Below are 18,884 nucleotides of genomic sequence, written 5' to 3'. Positions count from 1 at the left end.
ATATATGTTTTTTTTAATTCTTATTATTTTTATTAAAGATTGACATTTGCAACTTTTGAGGATCTGGGGACCCATGCCAAATATATATACACACACAGTTAAAGACACACAAATATCATACTCCCCAAAAGTGCTAAGCTCCCGTTATTGTAATGATGAGAGGTTAGCATGTCTTGGTGGTATGATATTGGTGCATCTGTAACTTTCTCACTCATCATTATTCACAATTAATTCAGGACTATCCACAATCATGGTAGCAGTGTTTAGAAACATATTATATTCTTATTTAAAATAAAAGTCAGTACAAAATTACACAATATATTATTTACCATTCATTTCTTTTGGGCACAAAATAATAATAAAAAATAAATAAATAAACAGCAAATGTGTCCAGAGAATGTGTAGTCACAAGCTTGATGTAGTCATTGCGTGCTATGAATATGGGACTAAATACCTAGCATTTTAATACTTCAATAAGTTTGTCCCAATACTTTTGCTCCCATAAAATGGTGGGATTACTTACAAAAAGTGCTGTAATTTCTAAACTGTTCACCCGATATGGATGAAAATATCCTCAAATTAAAGCTGACAGTCTGTACTTTAACCTCATATATTTTGAGTTTAGATCCAAAAGAAGAAAAAATGCTTCACTGTCCCAATAATTAAGGAGGGCACTTGTATATATTGAATCTAATAGCTAATCTCTTCTAACTTTTTGTTACATATTATATCTAAGAATTATAGATTATAGTTATAGATTGTGACTAATAATTAGAGGGCCATGGATTTAAGTAAAATAACGGAAAAATAAAATAAATAAAAAGTGACCACACTCTCGATCCTACGTTTATGCCTATTACTTAATGTAATCAAATCAAATGTTATTTGTCACATGCACCGAATACAACAGGTGTAGACCTTACCATGAATTGCTTACTTACAAGCCCTTAACCAACAATGCAGTTAAGAAAATAGAGTTAATTAAAGATTTACTAAATACACTAAAGTAAAAAATAACACAATAAAATAACAATAATGTGGGTACCAGTGCCGAGTCAGTGTGCGGAGGTACAGGTTAGTTGAGGTAATTTGTACATGTAGGTAGGGGTAAACTGACTGCATAGATAATAAACAGGGGGGGTCAATGCAAATAATCTGGGTGGCCATTTGATTAATTGTTCAGCAGTCTTATGGCTTGGGGGTAGAAGCTGTTAAGGAGCCTTTTGGACCTAGACTTGGTGCTCCGGTACCGCTTGCCGTGCGGTAGCAGAGAGAACAGTCTATGACTTGGGGGACAATTTTTTGGGCCTTCCTCTGACACCGCCTAGTATATAGGTCCTGGATGGCAGGAAGCTTGTCCCGAGTAATGTACTGGGCTGTACGCACTACCCTCTGTAGCGCCTTACGGTCGGATTCCGAACTGTTGCCATACCAGTCAGTGATGCAACCGGTCAGGATGTTCTCGATGGTGCAGCTGTAGAACTTTTGAGGATCTGGGGACCCATGCCAAATATTTTCAGTCTCTAATGAACCTGCCATTATTTTTTGAGCCCATGTCCTGTGAGACACATGGTAATATCTCACCAAGGATTTCATCACATCTCCATGTTTCATTGATCTCACATTATAAGTTACTAGTAGGCACACTGATCATTTGATAGGATAGAAATGATGTACTTCCACACACAATATTGTACATTAGTAGATGTAGTTACTTGTTAACTCAGCTGGTTTGTGGTAATACTCATACTCCTACTGCTTGACATTTCTACAAAAATATTTTTTTTTTTACATTTTAGTCGTTTAGCAGATGCTCTTATCCAGAGCGACTTACAGTAGTGAATACATACATTTCATGCATTTTATTATTATTGTTATTATATATATTTTTTGTACTGGCCCCCCGTGGGAATCGAACCCACAACCCTGGCGTTGCACACACCATGCTGGCATTGCAAACACCATGCTCTACCAACTGAGCCACAGGGAAGGAACTGTTTTCCCCAATTTTCTTAGAAATGTTACATTTAAGGTAAGTCTTTTTTTTCTAAGGTGGGAACAGCACCTTTGAAAATTGACTGACGTTCATCCTCTAGTGGTCATTTGGTACAAATACAGTTTCAAGAGAAACCTGACATCCATTGACACTGGGATAATTTAACCCCCAGATAGGTTTTCTCCCTGTCTCTCTCATACTGTGATAATTAACCAAGTGAAATATTATCCACAGCAGTACTTTTGGGCTGTTTACCATTGTACATTTATGCATCACTTTGTCATAGAGAGGGAAGGATTGGGGGACAGGGCAGTGTCGGGAGAGGAATAGAATGAGAGAGATTGTGTAAGGCCGCTGAATAGCTTTTCCTTTAACCCGGCGCTGATTTCTCTCACAATATGGAGGCTGTATCCTATGATACATTAATAGCAAATTCCTCAGAGCAAATCTCTGCCCTCCACTGATAGCTTGAAAACAGTTTTATTTCATACAGGCTGCAGTTGAATTAATGCAGGACATTTTCTAAATCTGATATAATTTGTCAGTTTGTGAATGGATCTGTTACTTATATTTTCATGCTGAGCGTGACAGTGTCAAGGTGAGGTGTTTCTTAAACAGACTTTAGAGGGGTAACTGATAGCCCTTTGGCCCATATCACCCTGCTCCTACCAACTCACCCGACCTAAAACAAGAGCTATGTTGTGAGGGGCCCCCTTTCATAGTAATATAAGTAAATGCCGATGTAAAGCATCCATCGTGTCAACCAGGGTGAGTCTCCATTCTGTGTCTAAGGTAATGAATGACTGCACGCTCCTATATGCCACAGCTATGAGGACCATGTGAAACTGCTTAATGTCATGTGACCAGACCAGGCAGACAGGCAAACTAGGATAAAGCATGTGACACTGCGTTAGCTAACCCCATACACAAGAAGTCACTGTTTCAGATAGAAAGGGGATGAGGGTTTGGGGTGGATTGCTAGGCCTCAAACTTGAATTGACAGTCCACTATATCAAATCAAAGTTTATTTGTCACGTGTGCCGAATACAACACCTTACAGTGAAATGCTTACTTACAGGCCCTAACCAACAGTGCAATATTTAAGTAAAAAATAGGTATTAGGTGAACAATAGATAAGGAAATAAAAAACAACAGTAAAAAGACAGTGAATAATAACAGTAGCGAGGCTACATACAGTAGAGGCTATATACAGTAGAGGCTACATACTGTAGAGGCTATATACAGTAGAGAGGCTATATATGGGTATTATTTGACATTACATTATAACTACAAAATAATAACCATTTTATTTATCTTCTAATTTCCCGTCTTGGCCTGATCTAGTGGTACTCATTTCTACAGTATTTTTCTGACAATTTGCCATTTAGAATGGATCATTTCTCCCCTAATTTCCTCCTCTCAGCATTTGATACATGGGAGAGATGCTGTTAGAGAGAAACCTCCCTGATAACTGCATCCATCCAACCACGAGTCAAATTATATATCCAGCGGCTTTCTTTATTATTTTACAAATATGATTCATCTTTAAAATAATGATAATAATCCCACATGAACAAACCAGAATGTTCCGGGTGAAACATGACCCTACAGCACAACAGTTGAATCATTTTGTTCCAGTAGTGGCATTCTGTCTCTTTGCTGTGAGATTCCTCTCCTCTGCCCTCCTCGGGTGTTCCATAATTTAACTGAAGGTACACAATACAGAACTTGAACAAAGGTTCAGGGTTTTGTCAATGTCAGGGTTTTGTTTGTTGACTTTTTCTTCTGCCTTCAACACAATCCAGCCTTACATCCAGCCTTCCTGCTTCGGCCGCCTCTCCTTCCAGTTCTCTGCTGCCAATGACTGGAACGAACTACAAAAATCTCTGAAACTGGAAACACTTATATCCCTCACTAGCTTTAAGCACCAGCTGTCAGAGCAGCTCACAGATTACTGCACCTGTACATAGCCCATCTATAATTTAGCCCAAACAACTACTCCTTCCCTACTGTATTCATTTATTTATTTTGCTCCTTTGCACCCTATTATTTATATTTCTACTTTGCACTTTCTTCCACTGCAAATCTACCATTCCAGTGTTTTACTTGCTATATTGTATTTACTTCGCCACCATGGCCTTTTTTGCCTTTACCTCCCTTATCTCACCTCATTTGCTCACTTTGTATATATTATACTTATTTTTCTACTATATTATTGACTGTAGGTTTGTTTTACTCCATGTGTAACTCTGTGTTGTTGTATGTGTCAAACTGCTTTGCTTTATCTTGGCCAGGTCGCAATTGTAAATGAGAACTTGCTCTCAACTTGCCTCCCTGGTTAAAGGTGAAATAAAATAAATAAAATAAACATTCTGGCACAGACTCATTCAGGACTTCTCCTTAGATGGAGGGCTGGTTTTGTGACTGTTGGACTTCCTGAGCCAGCGGTCACAGCGGATCAAGGTGGGTCCCCACATGTGGGACATACGCACCACCAACACAAGCACTCCTCAGGGATGTTTTTAGTCCCCACTCCTGTACACTAATAGTTGTACTAGTTCCCATCCTGACAAACACCTTAAGTTTGCAGAAGACACTACCCTCGTCAGGCTGTTGCATGATGATGTGGAACACCATGGCCCGGTCCTAGATGACTTTGTAGAGTGGTGTGATGAATCACACTTGGTCCTCAATACCAACAAGACCAAAGAGATGTGCATTGACTTCAGGAAGTGTACAACATCTATCAGAGGTCAGAACATAGAGATTGTAGAGGAATACAAATATCTGGGTGTACTCTTGGACAATAAGCTTCAGTGGAGTAAATGTACAGACCTGATCTACAAAAGAGTCAACAGAGACTGTACTTCCTCAACAAGCTGGGATCTTTTAATGTTAATTGTACTTTACTGACTCTGTCTTACAAATCTTTCATTGATAGTATTTTAACTTTTTGTATTGTTTGTTGGTTTGGCAATGCCACTGTCAGCCAGAGAATTATGCTGAGAAGGATTATCACCACAGCAAGCAAGGTACTTGGAGCCAAACAGTCAGGCCTGGATGAGATCTTTAAGGTCAGGGCCCTCTGCAAGGCTCACAAAATCTTTTTAGACCAAGCCCCCCATGTACCCAGACTTTGAACTACTCCCCTCTGGGCACAGGTATAGGGCAGCCATCAGCAGGAAAAACACAACTAGACATTCATTTGTGCCAGGTGTGATATCCCTCCTAAATAGCTTTGGCTAATGTTCCTATCAACCCAGGAAGGCCGGCAGGCTAGCCTCTTTTTATTGGTATGTAACCATTATGAAAGTTGTATTGTCAATTTGTTTTGTATTTAAACACCACTTTAAACGTGTACATGACACTGCAACAAAATTTCCCCATGGGGACAATAAAGTCAGTAAAGTTCACATGTCCATTTTCCATCTACTCCAACAGCAGAGAACCTTCTTTAACAGTCCCTTCCAGCAGATAGTGAATGTAACTTTTATGCCACTATTGCATCTTTCATGGTGTGATCATAAGACTCCTCTTCATATTTGTCTATTACATGCAGTGTACCATGTTAACACACAGTGAGTGTACAAACACTCTGTTCCTTTAGTTGAAGCTGAACCCATGATCCAGACATACCGTTGTCTGGATTTCCCCTCATAGCTCCCGTTATACTTCACCCACAGAGGGATCCAAAATTATCCCCAGAAACGTCTTTCTCAGTGGAGTGGTGTTTAGTCCTCCATCAATTACATACTATTTACATTATTCACGTGATATAGATAGACATGGGTCGAATTCATCCCCTTGTAAAACTGCAGCAGCTTTTCCATAATAAACTTTTCCACTAAATTATCCAGGAGTACTCCTCCCTGGAAGCCCTTATTCCCACGCAGACAGTCACTACTCTCCGAGAGGGGAGGGGACAGCGACAGTCTTTGAGCGAAGTGGTCGGACAGTGCACGGTCATAGAAAGCCAGCCAGACAGTGAGTATTGTAGCTACGGAAGCGCTAGTTAGCACACATTTTCGTCAGCGGTCGGCGCAACAACTCAGCGAGCAGCCACTAGTCTCTCTCTGTTGCGTACTATCTGGAAGACCGAGGAGCAGAGTCCATTCCGCTACACTCATCCATGGCTCTGTGCAACGGAGATACCAAGGTCAGTCAAATAACGGCCTGTGTGCCGCCAAGGAAGCAACATATCCCGTTTCTCGTTCAATGTGTATCGGCTGTCTGTCGGTGGTTGTCGGCTGCGGGACATGGGCGCTGGGAGTCCCCGGTTAGCTACGGCCTGTGTCGTGTTTTCAGCAAACTTGCGGCGTGCGTTCACCTCCGTCGGAGATGCCCGTCTCCATGCCTGTTGCCTCGTCTTTTAAATGTATGTTTTGGAGGGTTTTATAAACCTCCAGCAGATAGTGAATTTAACTTTTATGCCACTATTGTATCTTTCATGGTGTAGACATTGCTAGCAGAAGCCGCGTGTAATTTAGCTTAGCTAGCTGCAGCCGCACGGTAGCCGCACAGCTGGATATCGACTACTGTAGTTGGCTAACTAACGTTAGCAATAGCCCGATATTGTTAGCTCACTAGCATGATAGCTAGCAATGTAGTTACAGATTGTCGTGGACTTTATACATTTCAACTTCGTAGCAACAGTTCGAGATTGTGTTACGAGCATGCATGTTTTTTCTGTCATTTAACATAAAGAATCGGGTTGGTGGCTAGCTAACTATGACTTGCCAGCTAACTAGCGCCCGGTCTCCAGTCTGTCCACCCACCACACAGTTGTGCCAGCTGCAGCAAAGGCCAACCATCGTATTTACTTTTCTCCGGGAAAGCAGGCCCAGTATAACAACTCCACATCCAATATCGACGCGGTTTTATATGCAATGTGTGGTTCGCAGTTTTAGGGCTTTAATAATGGTGTCACTTGCAGTGCTTGATACACGAGCGAATGCCTGTTGTTTTTCATTGACGGAAGTACGGAGTGTCAGAAACCACGTGGGGACATCTCAGTTTCACAATTTACTACTAGAGCAGTGAGTTGAATTTGTTTTGCCCACGTCTAATGCCCCAATGTATTGAATGAGAAATGTACAGTTTTGATAAGAATATTAAGCTTGTAACCATAGTGATTTTTAAGACAGTCACTATCTATCTCCCTTGATAACACTTGACTGCCATATCAATGAATCAATGGCTGCCTACATAAATCATGCATAAGGGGCGGGTATATAGATTTAACTGAAAAACAACTTGTTTCGATATATCTATTCTAGAGTAACGTCCTCTGGCTTGTGAATCCTGGCTTGAAGCATCTATCTGGTCACTAGAAATCTCAAAAGGCAGGTTAAAGCCCCTACTTGACTGAACAGTTTACCAAAGCTGCTCCCTACTGGACCATGCTCAGGCCCCTAGCTTCTGTTGGACTCGTGATTCTGCACGTCCTATTCTCAGTACTGAGACTCACATGTCTCAAATTGTGTTCTGGCCTTAATGAATCCCGTTCCTCACAATGAGATTACCGAAGTGGGGCCATTCACCATCGCAAATGGTTTTGCCTGTCTTTGAATGAATTTAACGGTTTGCAACGCTTTTTGAACACCCGCTGGTTCAACCATTGTGTTGGGAAAATAGACTATTGTATCTTCATTAAAAACAACATTGTTGAAGGCTATTCCACACGTAGGCCTATGTGGTTATCCTGATTGAGTGTTGGTACGTGGTCAGGACAGTGTGTGTGTTCTCCCCCAGCTGGACATCAGCAGCATTGAGCCTCAGAATGGTTCATGTGAGGGGGCAGTGGTCATCCTGGACGCCGGGGCTCAGTACGGCAAGGTGATTGACAGGCGGATCAGAGAGCTGTTTGTCCGCTCAGAGATCCTCCCACTAGAGACGCCAGCCTTCGCCATCAGAGAACAAGGCTTCAGGTGAGACTGACTGACATCACACTTGCACCTGGGTGGCATTTACAAAGTCAACCAACCTGGACCAAACATTTTGAAATAAACAAGAAAATGCATAAATGTAGGTGTGAGAGAGAGAACCTGTCAGAATAATGACACTGTGATAATTCCCAAGAGCCCCTCTTTATCTGTCCATCGTCTGTGGAAGAACACAGTTGTCAGGACAGCCAATGAGAGAGCCTGGAGCCCTATACAAAGGAATACAAACCAGTGGCTAGACTAAGCAGGTCTTTGTAAATATATGAAATGTTACTGTATATTTTGTATTATCTGACCTTGGAGGGAGGGAGTGTGTGTTTACACTGCATTCTACTGCTTAGGAGAGGTCCCCGTCTCTCTGCAGAAAGGAGAGAGAGGGCATGGGGGGCTTTTTTAGGAGACACTATTTTTCCATTACAGTTTGCTAAATCGTGTCTCCGCCCCTACAGAATAGATGTGCACACACACTCACCTTTTTGGAATGCTTCGGTTTGAACAGACAATAGAGAATGTCTAAACTATGGGCCCACTAGAGAGAGGTGGGGCTTTCAAACAGCTGTATGCTCATGTCTATGCTATTAGTATGAAATGACTACTCTGTTGTTGTGTATGATGACATTGATTGTTTGTCTTTTGCCTTTCAATATTTATCCTCCTTCCTTCTACACTTTAAAAAAAAACGTTCCTCCCCCTTTCTCTGTCTCCAGAGCGATCATCATTTCTGGTGGTCCTAATTCTGTGTATGCTGAGGATGCCCCCTGGTTTGACCCTGCCATATTCACCATTGGAAAGCCTGTCCTGGGTATCTGCTATGGAATGCAGGTAGGAGGGCCCTGAGAAATACACACACATGAAACCTCCCTCCTGGAAGACCTTAGCATAAGACAGATCATTTGGATAAAACCCACTAAGAATCACTTTCTTATGTACACATCACATACAAATGAAAGGAGTTATTTCAATCAATACAAGATGCAGATTTAAGAGGCTAATGATCAATTGTCCTCTCCACAGATGATGAATAAAGTTTTTGGAGGAACAGTACACAGGAAGAGTGTGAGAGAGGATGGAGTATTCAACATCGGACTGGACAACACCTGTTCTCTCTTCAGGTGTGTTGGAAGAACTAAATATTCTTCAGTGTAGGCAGATAGAAAACAGTTTCACCATAACCACTCTGAGAAAATAGGTTAATGGTTAGAAGAGCAAAAACTAGTGTTTTTGATTGGTTTGTCCCAGAGCCATGTGTTTGACGCGAACTGGATCAAAATTCCAACGGTCACATACTTCAGTTTTCTTTCAAGTATTCATTTCGGTGTTTCACTTATGAGATACGCCCCCAGTGTATTCGTCAGAAGCCTTTATTACACTACGCCAGCCATGATAGGCTGGATGTCGAGATTTGTGCGTCGGGGAGGGACATCCCTTCTACCCTATAAAAGGTCTGACGCAGCGTCTCTGAGTCATTCAAAAATAAGCAACGCCTCTTCGTTGCTCGTGCAAGGTTGGCGGTCTGGTGAAATACCTCACTCATGCTATCAGAGAACCGAGGTTACGGTCGTAACCTGAAGTTCTCTTTCCAGTATCAGTTTCGGTATTTCCCTTATGGGATAATCTGACTCCCGTATTGCCAGACAAGTTATCCTGATGACCGACTGCCCTGTTTAATACACCACACAATGGGCCCTTCCCTGAGAAGATCCTACACGTAAAACAGTATGCGCCAGGGTCAGTGCAGTGACATCAAGCCTATAAAACTTTGCAAATGTATGTGGAAAAGCCCAACTCGCTGCTAAGCAAATATCTTGGATAGATATGCCCTTAAATAAAGCCCAGGATGTAGCCATTTCTCTAGTGAAATGAGCCGCAGGCCAGCAGGAGACCCTTACTTGTGTAGGCCAACGCAATGGCCCTCACTATCCAGTGGGATAGGCGCTGTTTTGTGAACGCTTCACTGGTGTAAGGTTTCGCCCAGGAAATGAACATCTAATGACATTTTCTAAACCCCTTAGTCCTGTACATGTAGAGTGCTGGGCACAACATATGCATCCGGAGAGGAAAACGGTAGGGGATAAAAAAAAGCTTTCAGCTCAAGGGGAAGACGCATCAAAGTTGGGTTAATAACCTTACGGATAAAGGCAAGGGGTTTGGCCACAATGATGCTATCGTTACTGGGTACCGGCTGCACATGACGAGTGCACTGAGAGTGCCTGAATGTCACTTACACGCTTGGCAGAGGCCAGTGCTAGTAATAGAGTTGTCTTTAATTAAAAGCATCTTCAGATCCACCTGATCCAGGGGCGCAAAAGGCTGTTGGCATAGAGCATCCAAAACAACTGTCCCACGACGGGGCAACACAAACGACACAAACGACATGCACCCTTCATAAAACTGTCGTGCTCCCAAAACCTACATGACAAGCCAAAATATCTGCCTGATACTTTAATAGTAGAAAAAGCCTTTGTCTAATAATAATTCCTGTAGAAACGACATGATTACAGAGACAAAGCACTGGAATGACACTGTCTGTGACTTGTTGCACCATTCCTCAAACACGTGCTCTTTAAAGGGAGCTGGTGGATGAGGCTCTAGCACTCTGAATAGTCTCAATGACATTTTGGGGGAAGCCCGGCAGTGTTAGAGTTAAGCGGTTCACGGGCCAGGCCCAGAGTACTAACCGTTCTGGGTGAGGATGGAACATCTCGCCGTGCGCCTGGCACAGTAGGTCCCGACGCAGAGGGAGGGGCCATGGTTCACTGCATAGTAGTTGACTGATCTCTGCTAGCCAGTGTTTCTCTGGCCAATGCAGCGCTATTTTTATGAGAGACCTACCCTTCTCCCGCACCCTGGCTAGGGTGGGGGAAATAGGGGCCAGTCGGGGGGAATTCATACAGGAGGACGCGTGGCCACTCGTGCGCTAATGCGTCCACTCCTATCGGTGCGTCTCGATCCCTCAGGAACAGTGTTTATTCTCCATCGATGCATAACGCTCCACTGCTGGGGTGCCGTAGTGCATCCAAACCTGATTGGCTACCTCTGGGTGGAGCTTCCACTCCTCATATAGAGGGTTCCCCCTGGAGAGTAAATCTGCCCTCAGATTCAGTACTCCCGGTGCATGAGTAGGTCTCAGTGACTGGAGATGCAAACTGTTCCACATATTAAGTCTGTGTGTAAGTGAAGGGATCGCAGTCCCCCTTGTTTGTTTATGTAAGCCACAACAGTGGTATTGTCTGTTATGACTAGGAACATGACGACCCTCCAGAAATGGGAGGAAATACTTTAATGCTAGGGACACCAAGGAGTTCCAGACTGTTTGTCTATAAAATGGAGATGGGGTCCCCACTCACCGTTCTGCCCTCGTGGGTCACACCCCAACTTAAGAACGAGCTGTATAAGGCCATAAGCAAACATGAAAATGCTCATCCAGAAGCGGCGCTCCTAGTGGCCGGGGACTTTAATGCAGGCAAACTTAAATCAGTTTTACCTCATTTCTACCAGCATGTCACATGTGCATCCAGAGGGGGAAAAAAATCTAGACCGCCTTTATTCCACACATAGAGACGCATACAAAGCTCTCCCTCGCTCCCTCCATTTGGCAAATCTGACCATAATTCTATACTCCTGCTTACAAACAAAAACTAAAGCAGGACTTCTGGTTGGGGTGTAGATGGGAAACCACCAGGGATTCGATGGGAGGCATGTGGGCAAGCCCAATCCCTTCCATGTCAACACAGTCCAACACCGAACCCACGTTGGACAGGGTTCTTGGAGGAGAAAGGTGTACGGATAACCTCCAGGCATTCTGGGAAGACTGGTAGTAATTGCCTTGCCGCCCGTTTGGCTTTGGGTAGCCTCTTACCTTGGTAGCGGGACGTGGTGCTCTCTGTTACTGCGTTGGGCCAGGGAATCACCAGTTTGTCTACAGCGCGCTTGCACACATCCTGCAGGTCCACACTGCGAGCTGGTAGGGATGGACCCCGTCCTGCGTCTCCAGTTTCGGATTCCCTGGCAGGAGGCTTGGTGGCCTGGCCGGAAGGGATGAAGCAGTCTTCGTCGCCGTCCGACGATTTCAAAGGAGAACCCCATGGAGTAGTTTTCACCTCCAGTCAGGAAGCCTGGCAGGGAGGCCGCGAGGTCGTTGCTAGAGTCCTCCAACAGCGGGGCAATAGCGTGGAGCTGGTTGCCCCAGCTTGCACTAGCCGCCGCTTCAGGATTCCCTGTGGGGATATCCATCGCCTCTGATGAGCCATTGGGGGCACAAGCACCCATGTTAGGGTCCTGTTGACTCAGGCTAGCTTGGCGTGCCAGCTTGCAACGGAGACTCTTCACAGTGAAGTGGGCACAGTGGGGACAGGAGCTGGGGGAGGCTAATGCTTCCCTGGCATGTTGCAGCCCAAGGCAAGCGGAGCAGAACGAGTGGTTGTCCTTGGCCGATATCGTGTTTCCACAGGAGCACATTTGTGCCGGGATCTTCTCCTTGGAGTGGGAGATGGTTTTGTCGCCATAGCTGGGATGCTATGTTTTTAGCTGTCAGAAAAAACTAGCGTGGTAGGCTAGTCAGATAACCCACTAATCGCGAGCTATCTCCGACGGTGGCACTCGGTGTAATGGCTGGATACCATTTCCGAAAAGACATATTAGAAAGGATAGCTTGGTGTAGCCAGTAAAACACTTTTCTTGTCGAAGTAAAACCACAAAAGCGAACTAGCATGGTGGCTAGCTTGCTAACAATTAGTCGCTGTTTGGATACAGCTGACTTGGTCGTAAAACGAGTTAGCCGTGTCACAGCTGTACCCGTTCCTCCCTCAAAGAATTTTCCTCTTACTATGGTGAAGAAAAAGGAAAATTGCCACCACCGCACAGTCCAGAGAATAGCGGCCGGCGAGCGAGTCATCTTTCAGACACACACAGTTTGACACAAGCACCATGTGGCTGCTTGCTGCTGCTTTGTTCCCTCTGGTTCCAGATATGGGTGGAGTTATTTTAGGTTTCATTATGCCTGTGTGTGAATGTACTTCCTGTCTGACCTTTGACCCTGTGTGTGACTTGATGTTGTCAGGGGCCTTAAGAAGGAGGAGCTGGTGCTGTTGACTCATGGGGACAGTGTGGACAAGGTGGCTGATGGCTTCAAGGTGGTGGCCCAGTCAGGAAGCATCATTGCGGGTAAGTATTTTGGGAAAGGTCCTGGGCCTGGAAGAAAATTATATTTGAGACTAATTTAGTCTACTGCCATACTTCCCTACGTTCAGTCAATTACACAATATGATCATGAAGACCATTGGCATTCCATCCCCTTCTTCCCTCCCCATCCCCTTCTTCCCTTCCTTAATTCGCCTCATCTTTGATCACCCACATCTCACCACTGCCGCCCCCCCACGTTGTTCTCTGACAGGTATTGCCAACGAGCAGAAGAAGCTGTATGGGACCCAGTTTCACCCGGAAGTGGACCTGACGGAGCGGGGAACAGAGATATTACGTAACTTCCTGTTTGAGATCGCCGGCTGCACCTCCAACTTCACCGTCCAGAACCGCCAGCAGTCCTGTATCACAGAGATTCAGGAGAAAGTTGGCAAGTCCAAAGTACTGGTGAGGAATCTATAGTATGGTTAGATGCAGTATGTGGGTGTACAACATGAGCCCCATAGTATAGAACATAGAGACCTTGGGAGGGCGTAGTAAGTTAACCTGAGCTATTAAACACTCAATTAGACAGTGAAATTACACTGTTTTCTCTGCTGAAACAATGTGATCGACTTCCTCTGCTCCCAGAAAGCGGGCTGTCCCTCCAGAGAGAGAGAGAGAGAGGGGGAGGGAAATGGAGGTGAAAGAATGTTTTTCTAGTCCTGGCGTTGTGTTGATTGACATGTCTGGTCCAATGTTGTTCCCAGGTTCTGCTGAGTGGCGGGGTGGACTCCACGGTGTGTACGGCCCTGCTGAACAAAGCTCTGAACCAGGAGCAGGTCATCGCGGTGCACATCGACAACGGCTTCATGAGGAAGAGAGAGAGCCAGAGCGTTGAGGAGGCCCTCACCAAACTGGGCATCAACCTCAAAGGTGAGAGGCCAAGCTGGGCATCATCCTCAAAAGGTGAGAGGCCAAGCCAAGCTGGGCGTCATCCTCAAAAGGTGAGAGGCCAAGCCAAGCTGGGCGTCATCCTCAAAAGGTGAGAGGCCAAGCCAAGCTGGGCGTCATCCTCAAAAGGTGAGAGGCCAAGCCAAGCTGGGCGTCATCCTCAAAAGCTGAGAGGTCAAGCCAAGCTGGGGGTCATCCTCAAAAGGTGAGAGGCCAAGCCAAGCATCATCCTCAAAAGGTGAGAGGCCAAGCCAAGCTGGGCGTCATCCTCAAAAGGTGAGAGGCCAAGCCAAGCTGGGCGTCATCCTCAAAAGGTGAGAGGCCAAGCCAAGCTGGGCGTCATCCTCAAAAGGTGAGAGGCCAAGCCAAGCTGGGCGTCATCCTCAAAAGGTGAGAGGTCAAGCCAAGCTGGGGGTCAACCTCAAAAGCTGAGAGGTCAAGCCAAGCTGGGGGTCAACCTTAAAAGTGATAGGTAAAGCTATGTTGGTGTGCTACACCTGTCCAGAATGGACTCGAATGTAGCATACATGTGCCTGGCTGTGTATATGAAAAAAATATCACTAACTTAACTATAATTCTCTCTCTCTCCAGTGGTGAACGCAGCACACACCTTCTATAACGGCACAACGACCCTGCCCATCTCCGACGAGGACCGGACGCCACGGAAACGCATCAGCAAGACCCTCAACATGACCACCAACCCTGAGGAGAAGAGGAAGATCATTGGAGACACCTTCGTCAAGGTACTGTGTCTGTGAGTGTGTCTTGCCTGTCTGTTATCTAGGTGGAAGATGACAAGGGTTAAGACAAGATCATTCTAATATCCTATAACTCTTTGGAACAATGGACCAGCTATGCTAGTTAGCAATGGCACAGGTAGTTAGCAACGGAGCTGGTCCCATGAATCTGTTAATATTCGAAAAGTTTCCACATGGATTCATACCTTGTCCTGAACTTTATCTTAGTCCTAGTCTGTTGTCTGTCTGTCTTTCTGAGATTCTGTCTGCGAGTCTCTGTCTGTCTGTCTAAAAAAATAATAAATAAAAAAAAACTATTGAATTGACTTCCTGTGTGTGTGGTTGGTGTCTGTAGGTGGCCAATGAGGTGATAGGGGAGATGAACCTGAAGCCGGAGGAGGTGTTCCTAGCCCAGGGCACCCTAAGGCCAGACCTCATAGAGAGTGCTTCTCACCTCGCCAGCGGCAAGGCAGAGGTCATCAAAACACACCACAACGACACAGAACTCATCCGCAAGCTCAGAGACGAGGTACACACACACACACACACTGAAACAAACTTCAAACACAACCTTGAAAGCATGTATCAGAGCTTTCTGAGCCAGAGGTGGGACCAAGTCACTATTATTCAAGTCACAAGGTCCAAGTCTCAAGTCGAATCCCAAGTTGAGCGGGTCAAGTCCAAGTCGTGCAGTCTAAAAGCAAGTCATGTAAAAAAAATCTATACAGGCAATTACTTGTTCAACAAAAAAATCTGTTTATTTATTGAGGCTACCAGATAGCCCTTTTCATTATTTTGTCTACAACACATTTTTGACAATTATAGATGGGTGAGTGTTCCACCAGGAACTAATGGAGTACAAGTGGGGTGTGTGGGGACCGCATTGAGTGTGACACAAGATGTATCATGTATGAAATGCAGAGGGTCAAGTAAACATTGGACATCGACAGTAACATTGTCAGATTCCCTTATTCACCCGCACATTACAGACAACACATTTCAAGCAATTTTGACATACAAATATCAATTTCAAGCCATTTTGACATACAAAAAGACCAGTAATCTGCTAGTAGTTGTTGCTTGATACCCCATTGCTGGTGAGCTTGCCGGTTCATATTCTTATCACCAAACGATATTTATGTCAATCCTCTCTCTCCCTGCAATGTAACATTTGCACTGCACCTGATCCTATAGCAAATCAGCCATCTTTTCGCTAGATCAGTGGATTTGACCTGCGACCCACAAAAAGGAGTGGTTCAAAGCTTGCCACCCCCGTGCCCTGGGTGGTGGTGCATTTTCAAAACCGCAAGATGCAGAAATAAAGTACGTTTTACACCTGCATTTTGAGCTGAAAGTAATTCATGTTAGCAGTCAATTTCAAATATCATAATTAAATCCCCAGACTCTTTTTGTTGTTGTTGTTGACATCTTCATAAGAAATGAAGGTAGTGCAACGTCACAGCTATCTTCAGACATAGTACCACCACTGAGGTATAGAATTATAACCCACGCAAACTAGGCCTATCTGAAATAGGAAAATGACCAAATCACCAGCTAGCCTATTGTTGTGGAAAAGATGCATCCGTAGCAGATTGCTAAACGGTACTTTATATGGATAAATATTAGCATAGGTAGGCTACTCTTTGCGCACCAATGCTAATGACTGGTAAACAGTCAAGATGCACTACTTTTTGGTTCTGAAGCAAAAATTTGATCATTTTGAAACAAGAATTTGGTGTAATGCCGTAGGCCTGTGTTAGTGAACAGATCGAATAAGCCAAGTAATAAATACAAATGGTAGACTATATGTAGCCTATTAAAATACAATCCCCCAAAACTTTCTCACTATGCTAGCTCACCCAACCTGTGTTGATTGACAGTTTGCTGGTCCAATCCGAGGGCAGAGTGCGTTTAATTAGGCAATCTTTTTTTGTTATTTTTTTGAAAGTGCGATACTGTCTCTGGCTGCGTGGAGAGTTATTCACTGAGTCTCTGTGCCACAAAATTAATGACAAAACATTACAAATCAGTCTCAAGTCCAAGTCAATTCTGAAGTTATTTTATTTTATGTCATGACATTTGTGACTCGAGTCCAAGTCATGCGACTTGAGTCCACAACTCTGATCTGAACTGTCTCCTCTCTCACTCCCTCCAGGGAAAAGTCATTGAGCCACTGAAGGACTTCCATAAGGATGAGGTTCGGGCACTGGGCAGAGAACTGGGACTGCCAGAGGACATCGTCTGTCGACACCCTTTCCCTGGTCAGTACCCCGCCGTACAGAATGTTTTTTATTTATTTATATATATATATATATATGAGTCATGGAAGATTTAGAACCAACACTGAATAGAATGTTCTATATAGAGTCATGGAACATTTAGAACCAACACACGACAGAACGTTATATATAGTCATGGAACATTTAGAACCAACACAGGACAGAACGTTATATATAGTCATGGAACATTTAGAACCAACACCGAGTAGAATGTTCTATATAGAGTCATGGAACATTTAGAACCAACACACGACAGAACGTTATATATAGTCATGGAACATTTAGAACCAACACAGGACAGAACATTATATATAGTCATGGAACATTTAGAACCAACACAGAATAGTATGTTCTATATAGAGTCATGGAACATTTAGAACCAACACAGGACAGAACATTATATATAGTCATGGAACATTTAGAACCAACACCGAATAGAATGTTCTATATAGAGTCATGGAACATTTAGAACCAACACAGGACAGAACATTCTATATAGTCATGGAACATTTAGAACCAACACCGAATAGAATGTTCTATATAGTCATGGAACATTTAGAACCAACACAGGACAGAACGTTATATATATAGTCATGGAACATTTAGAACCAACACAGAATAGAATGTTCTATATAGAGTCATGGAACATTTAGAACCAACACAGGACAGAACGTTATATATAGTCGTGGAACATTTAGAACCAACACCGAGTAGAATATTCTATATAGAGTCATGGAACATTTAGAACCAACACAGGACAGAACGTTATATATAGTCATGGAACATTTAGAACCAACACAGGACAGAACATTATATATAGTCATGGAACATTTAGAACCAACACAGAATAGAATGTTCTATATAGAGTCATGGAACATTTAGAACCAACACAGGACAGAATGTTCTATATAGTCATGGAACATTTAGAACCAACACAGGACAGAACGTTATATATATAGTCATGGAACATTTAGAACCAACACAGAATAGAATGTTCTATATAGAGTCATGGAACATTTAGAACCAACACAGGACAGAACATTCTATATAGTCATGGAACATTTAGAACCAACACAGGACAGAACGTTATATATATAGTCATGGAACATTTAGAACCAACACAGAATAGAATGTTCTATATAGAGTCATGGAACATTTAGAACCAACACAGGACAGAACATTCTATATAGTCATGGAACATTTAGAACCAACACAGGACAGAACGTTATATATATAGTCATGGAACATTTAGAACCAACACAGAATAGAATGTTCTATATAGAGTCATAGAACATTTAGAACCAACACAGGACAGAACATTATATATAGTCATGGAACATTTAGAACCAACACGCGACAGAACATTCTATATAGTCATGGAACATTTAGAACCAACACAGAATAGAATGTTCTATATAGAGTCATGGAACATTTAGAACCAACACAGGACAGAACATTCTATATAGTCATGGAACATTTAGAACCAACACAGGACAGAACGTTATATATATAGTCATGGAACATTTAGAACCAACACAGAATAGAATGTTCTATATAGAGTCATGGAACATTTAGAACCAACACAGGACAGAACGTTATATATAGTTGTGGAACATTTAGAACCAACACCGAGTAGAATATTCTATATAGAGTCATGGAACATTTAGAACCAACACAGGACAGAACGTTATATATAGTCATGGAACATTTAGAACCAACACCGAGTAGAATGTTCTATATAGAGTCATGGAACATTTAGAACCAACACACGACAGAACGTTATATATAGTCATGGAACATTTAGAACCAACACAGGACAGAACATTATATATAGTCATGGAACATTTAGAACCAACAC

The 18,884-nt window shown here is 43.4% G+C and overlaps 1 protein-coding gene across 1 annotated transcript in view; it reads left to right on the top strand.

The window, feature by feature from the left end:
- Nucleotides 1-5,896: 5,896 nt before the first annotated feature.
- LOC106581456 (GMP synthase [glutamine-hydrolyzing]) overlaps nt 5,897-18,884 on the top strand; it is a 28,848-nt gene continuing 15,860 nt past the window's right edge. The window contains exons 1-10 of the mRNA XM_014163522.2: nt 5,897-6,152; nt 7,748-7,923; nt 8,646-8,760; nt 8,953-9,050; nt 12,998-13,101; nt 13,331-13,524; nt 13,827-13,992; nt 14,602-14,753; nt 15,103-15,276; nt 16,903-17,008. Of these exons, the coding sequence (XP_014018997.1) occupies nt 6,126-6,152; nt 7,748-7,923; nt 8,646-8,760; nt 8,953-9,050; nt 12,998-13,101; nt 13,331-13,524; nt 13,827-13,992; nt 14,602-14,753; nt 15,103-15,276; nt 16,903-17,008 (1,312 nt within the window). The 5' untranslated portion in view covers nt 5,897-6,125. The remainder of the gene's footprint in view (nt 6,153-7,747; nt 7,924-8,645; nt 8,761-8,952; nt 9,051-12,997; nt 13,102-13,330; nt 13,525-13,826; nt 13,993-14,601; nt 14,754-15,102; nt 15,277-16,902; nt 17,009-18,884) is intronic.

Source organism: Salmo salar, chromosome ssa20 (assembly GCF_905237065.1).
Source record: "Salmo salar chromosome ssa20, Ssal_v3.1, whole genome shotgun sequence".
NCBI lineage: Eukaryota > Metazoa > Chordata > Actinopteri > Salmoniformes > Salmonidae > Salmo > Salmo salar.
The sequence above is the reverse complement of the archived record's forward strand: the minus strand, read 5'-3'. Positions and strand labels throughout refer to the sequence as shown.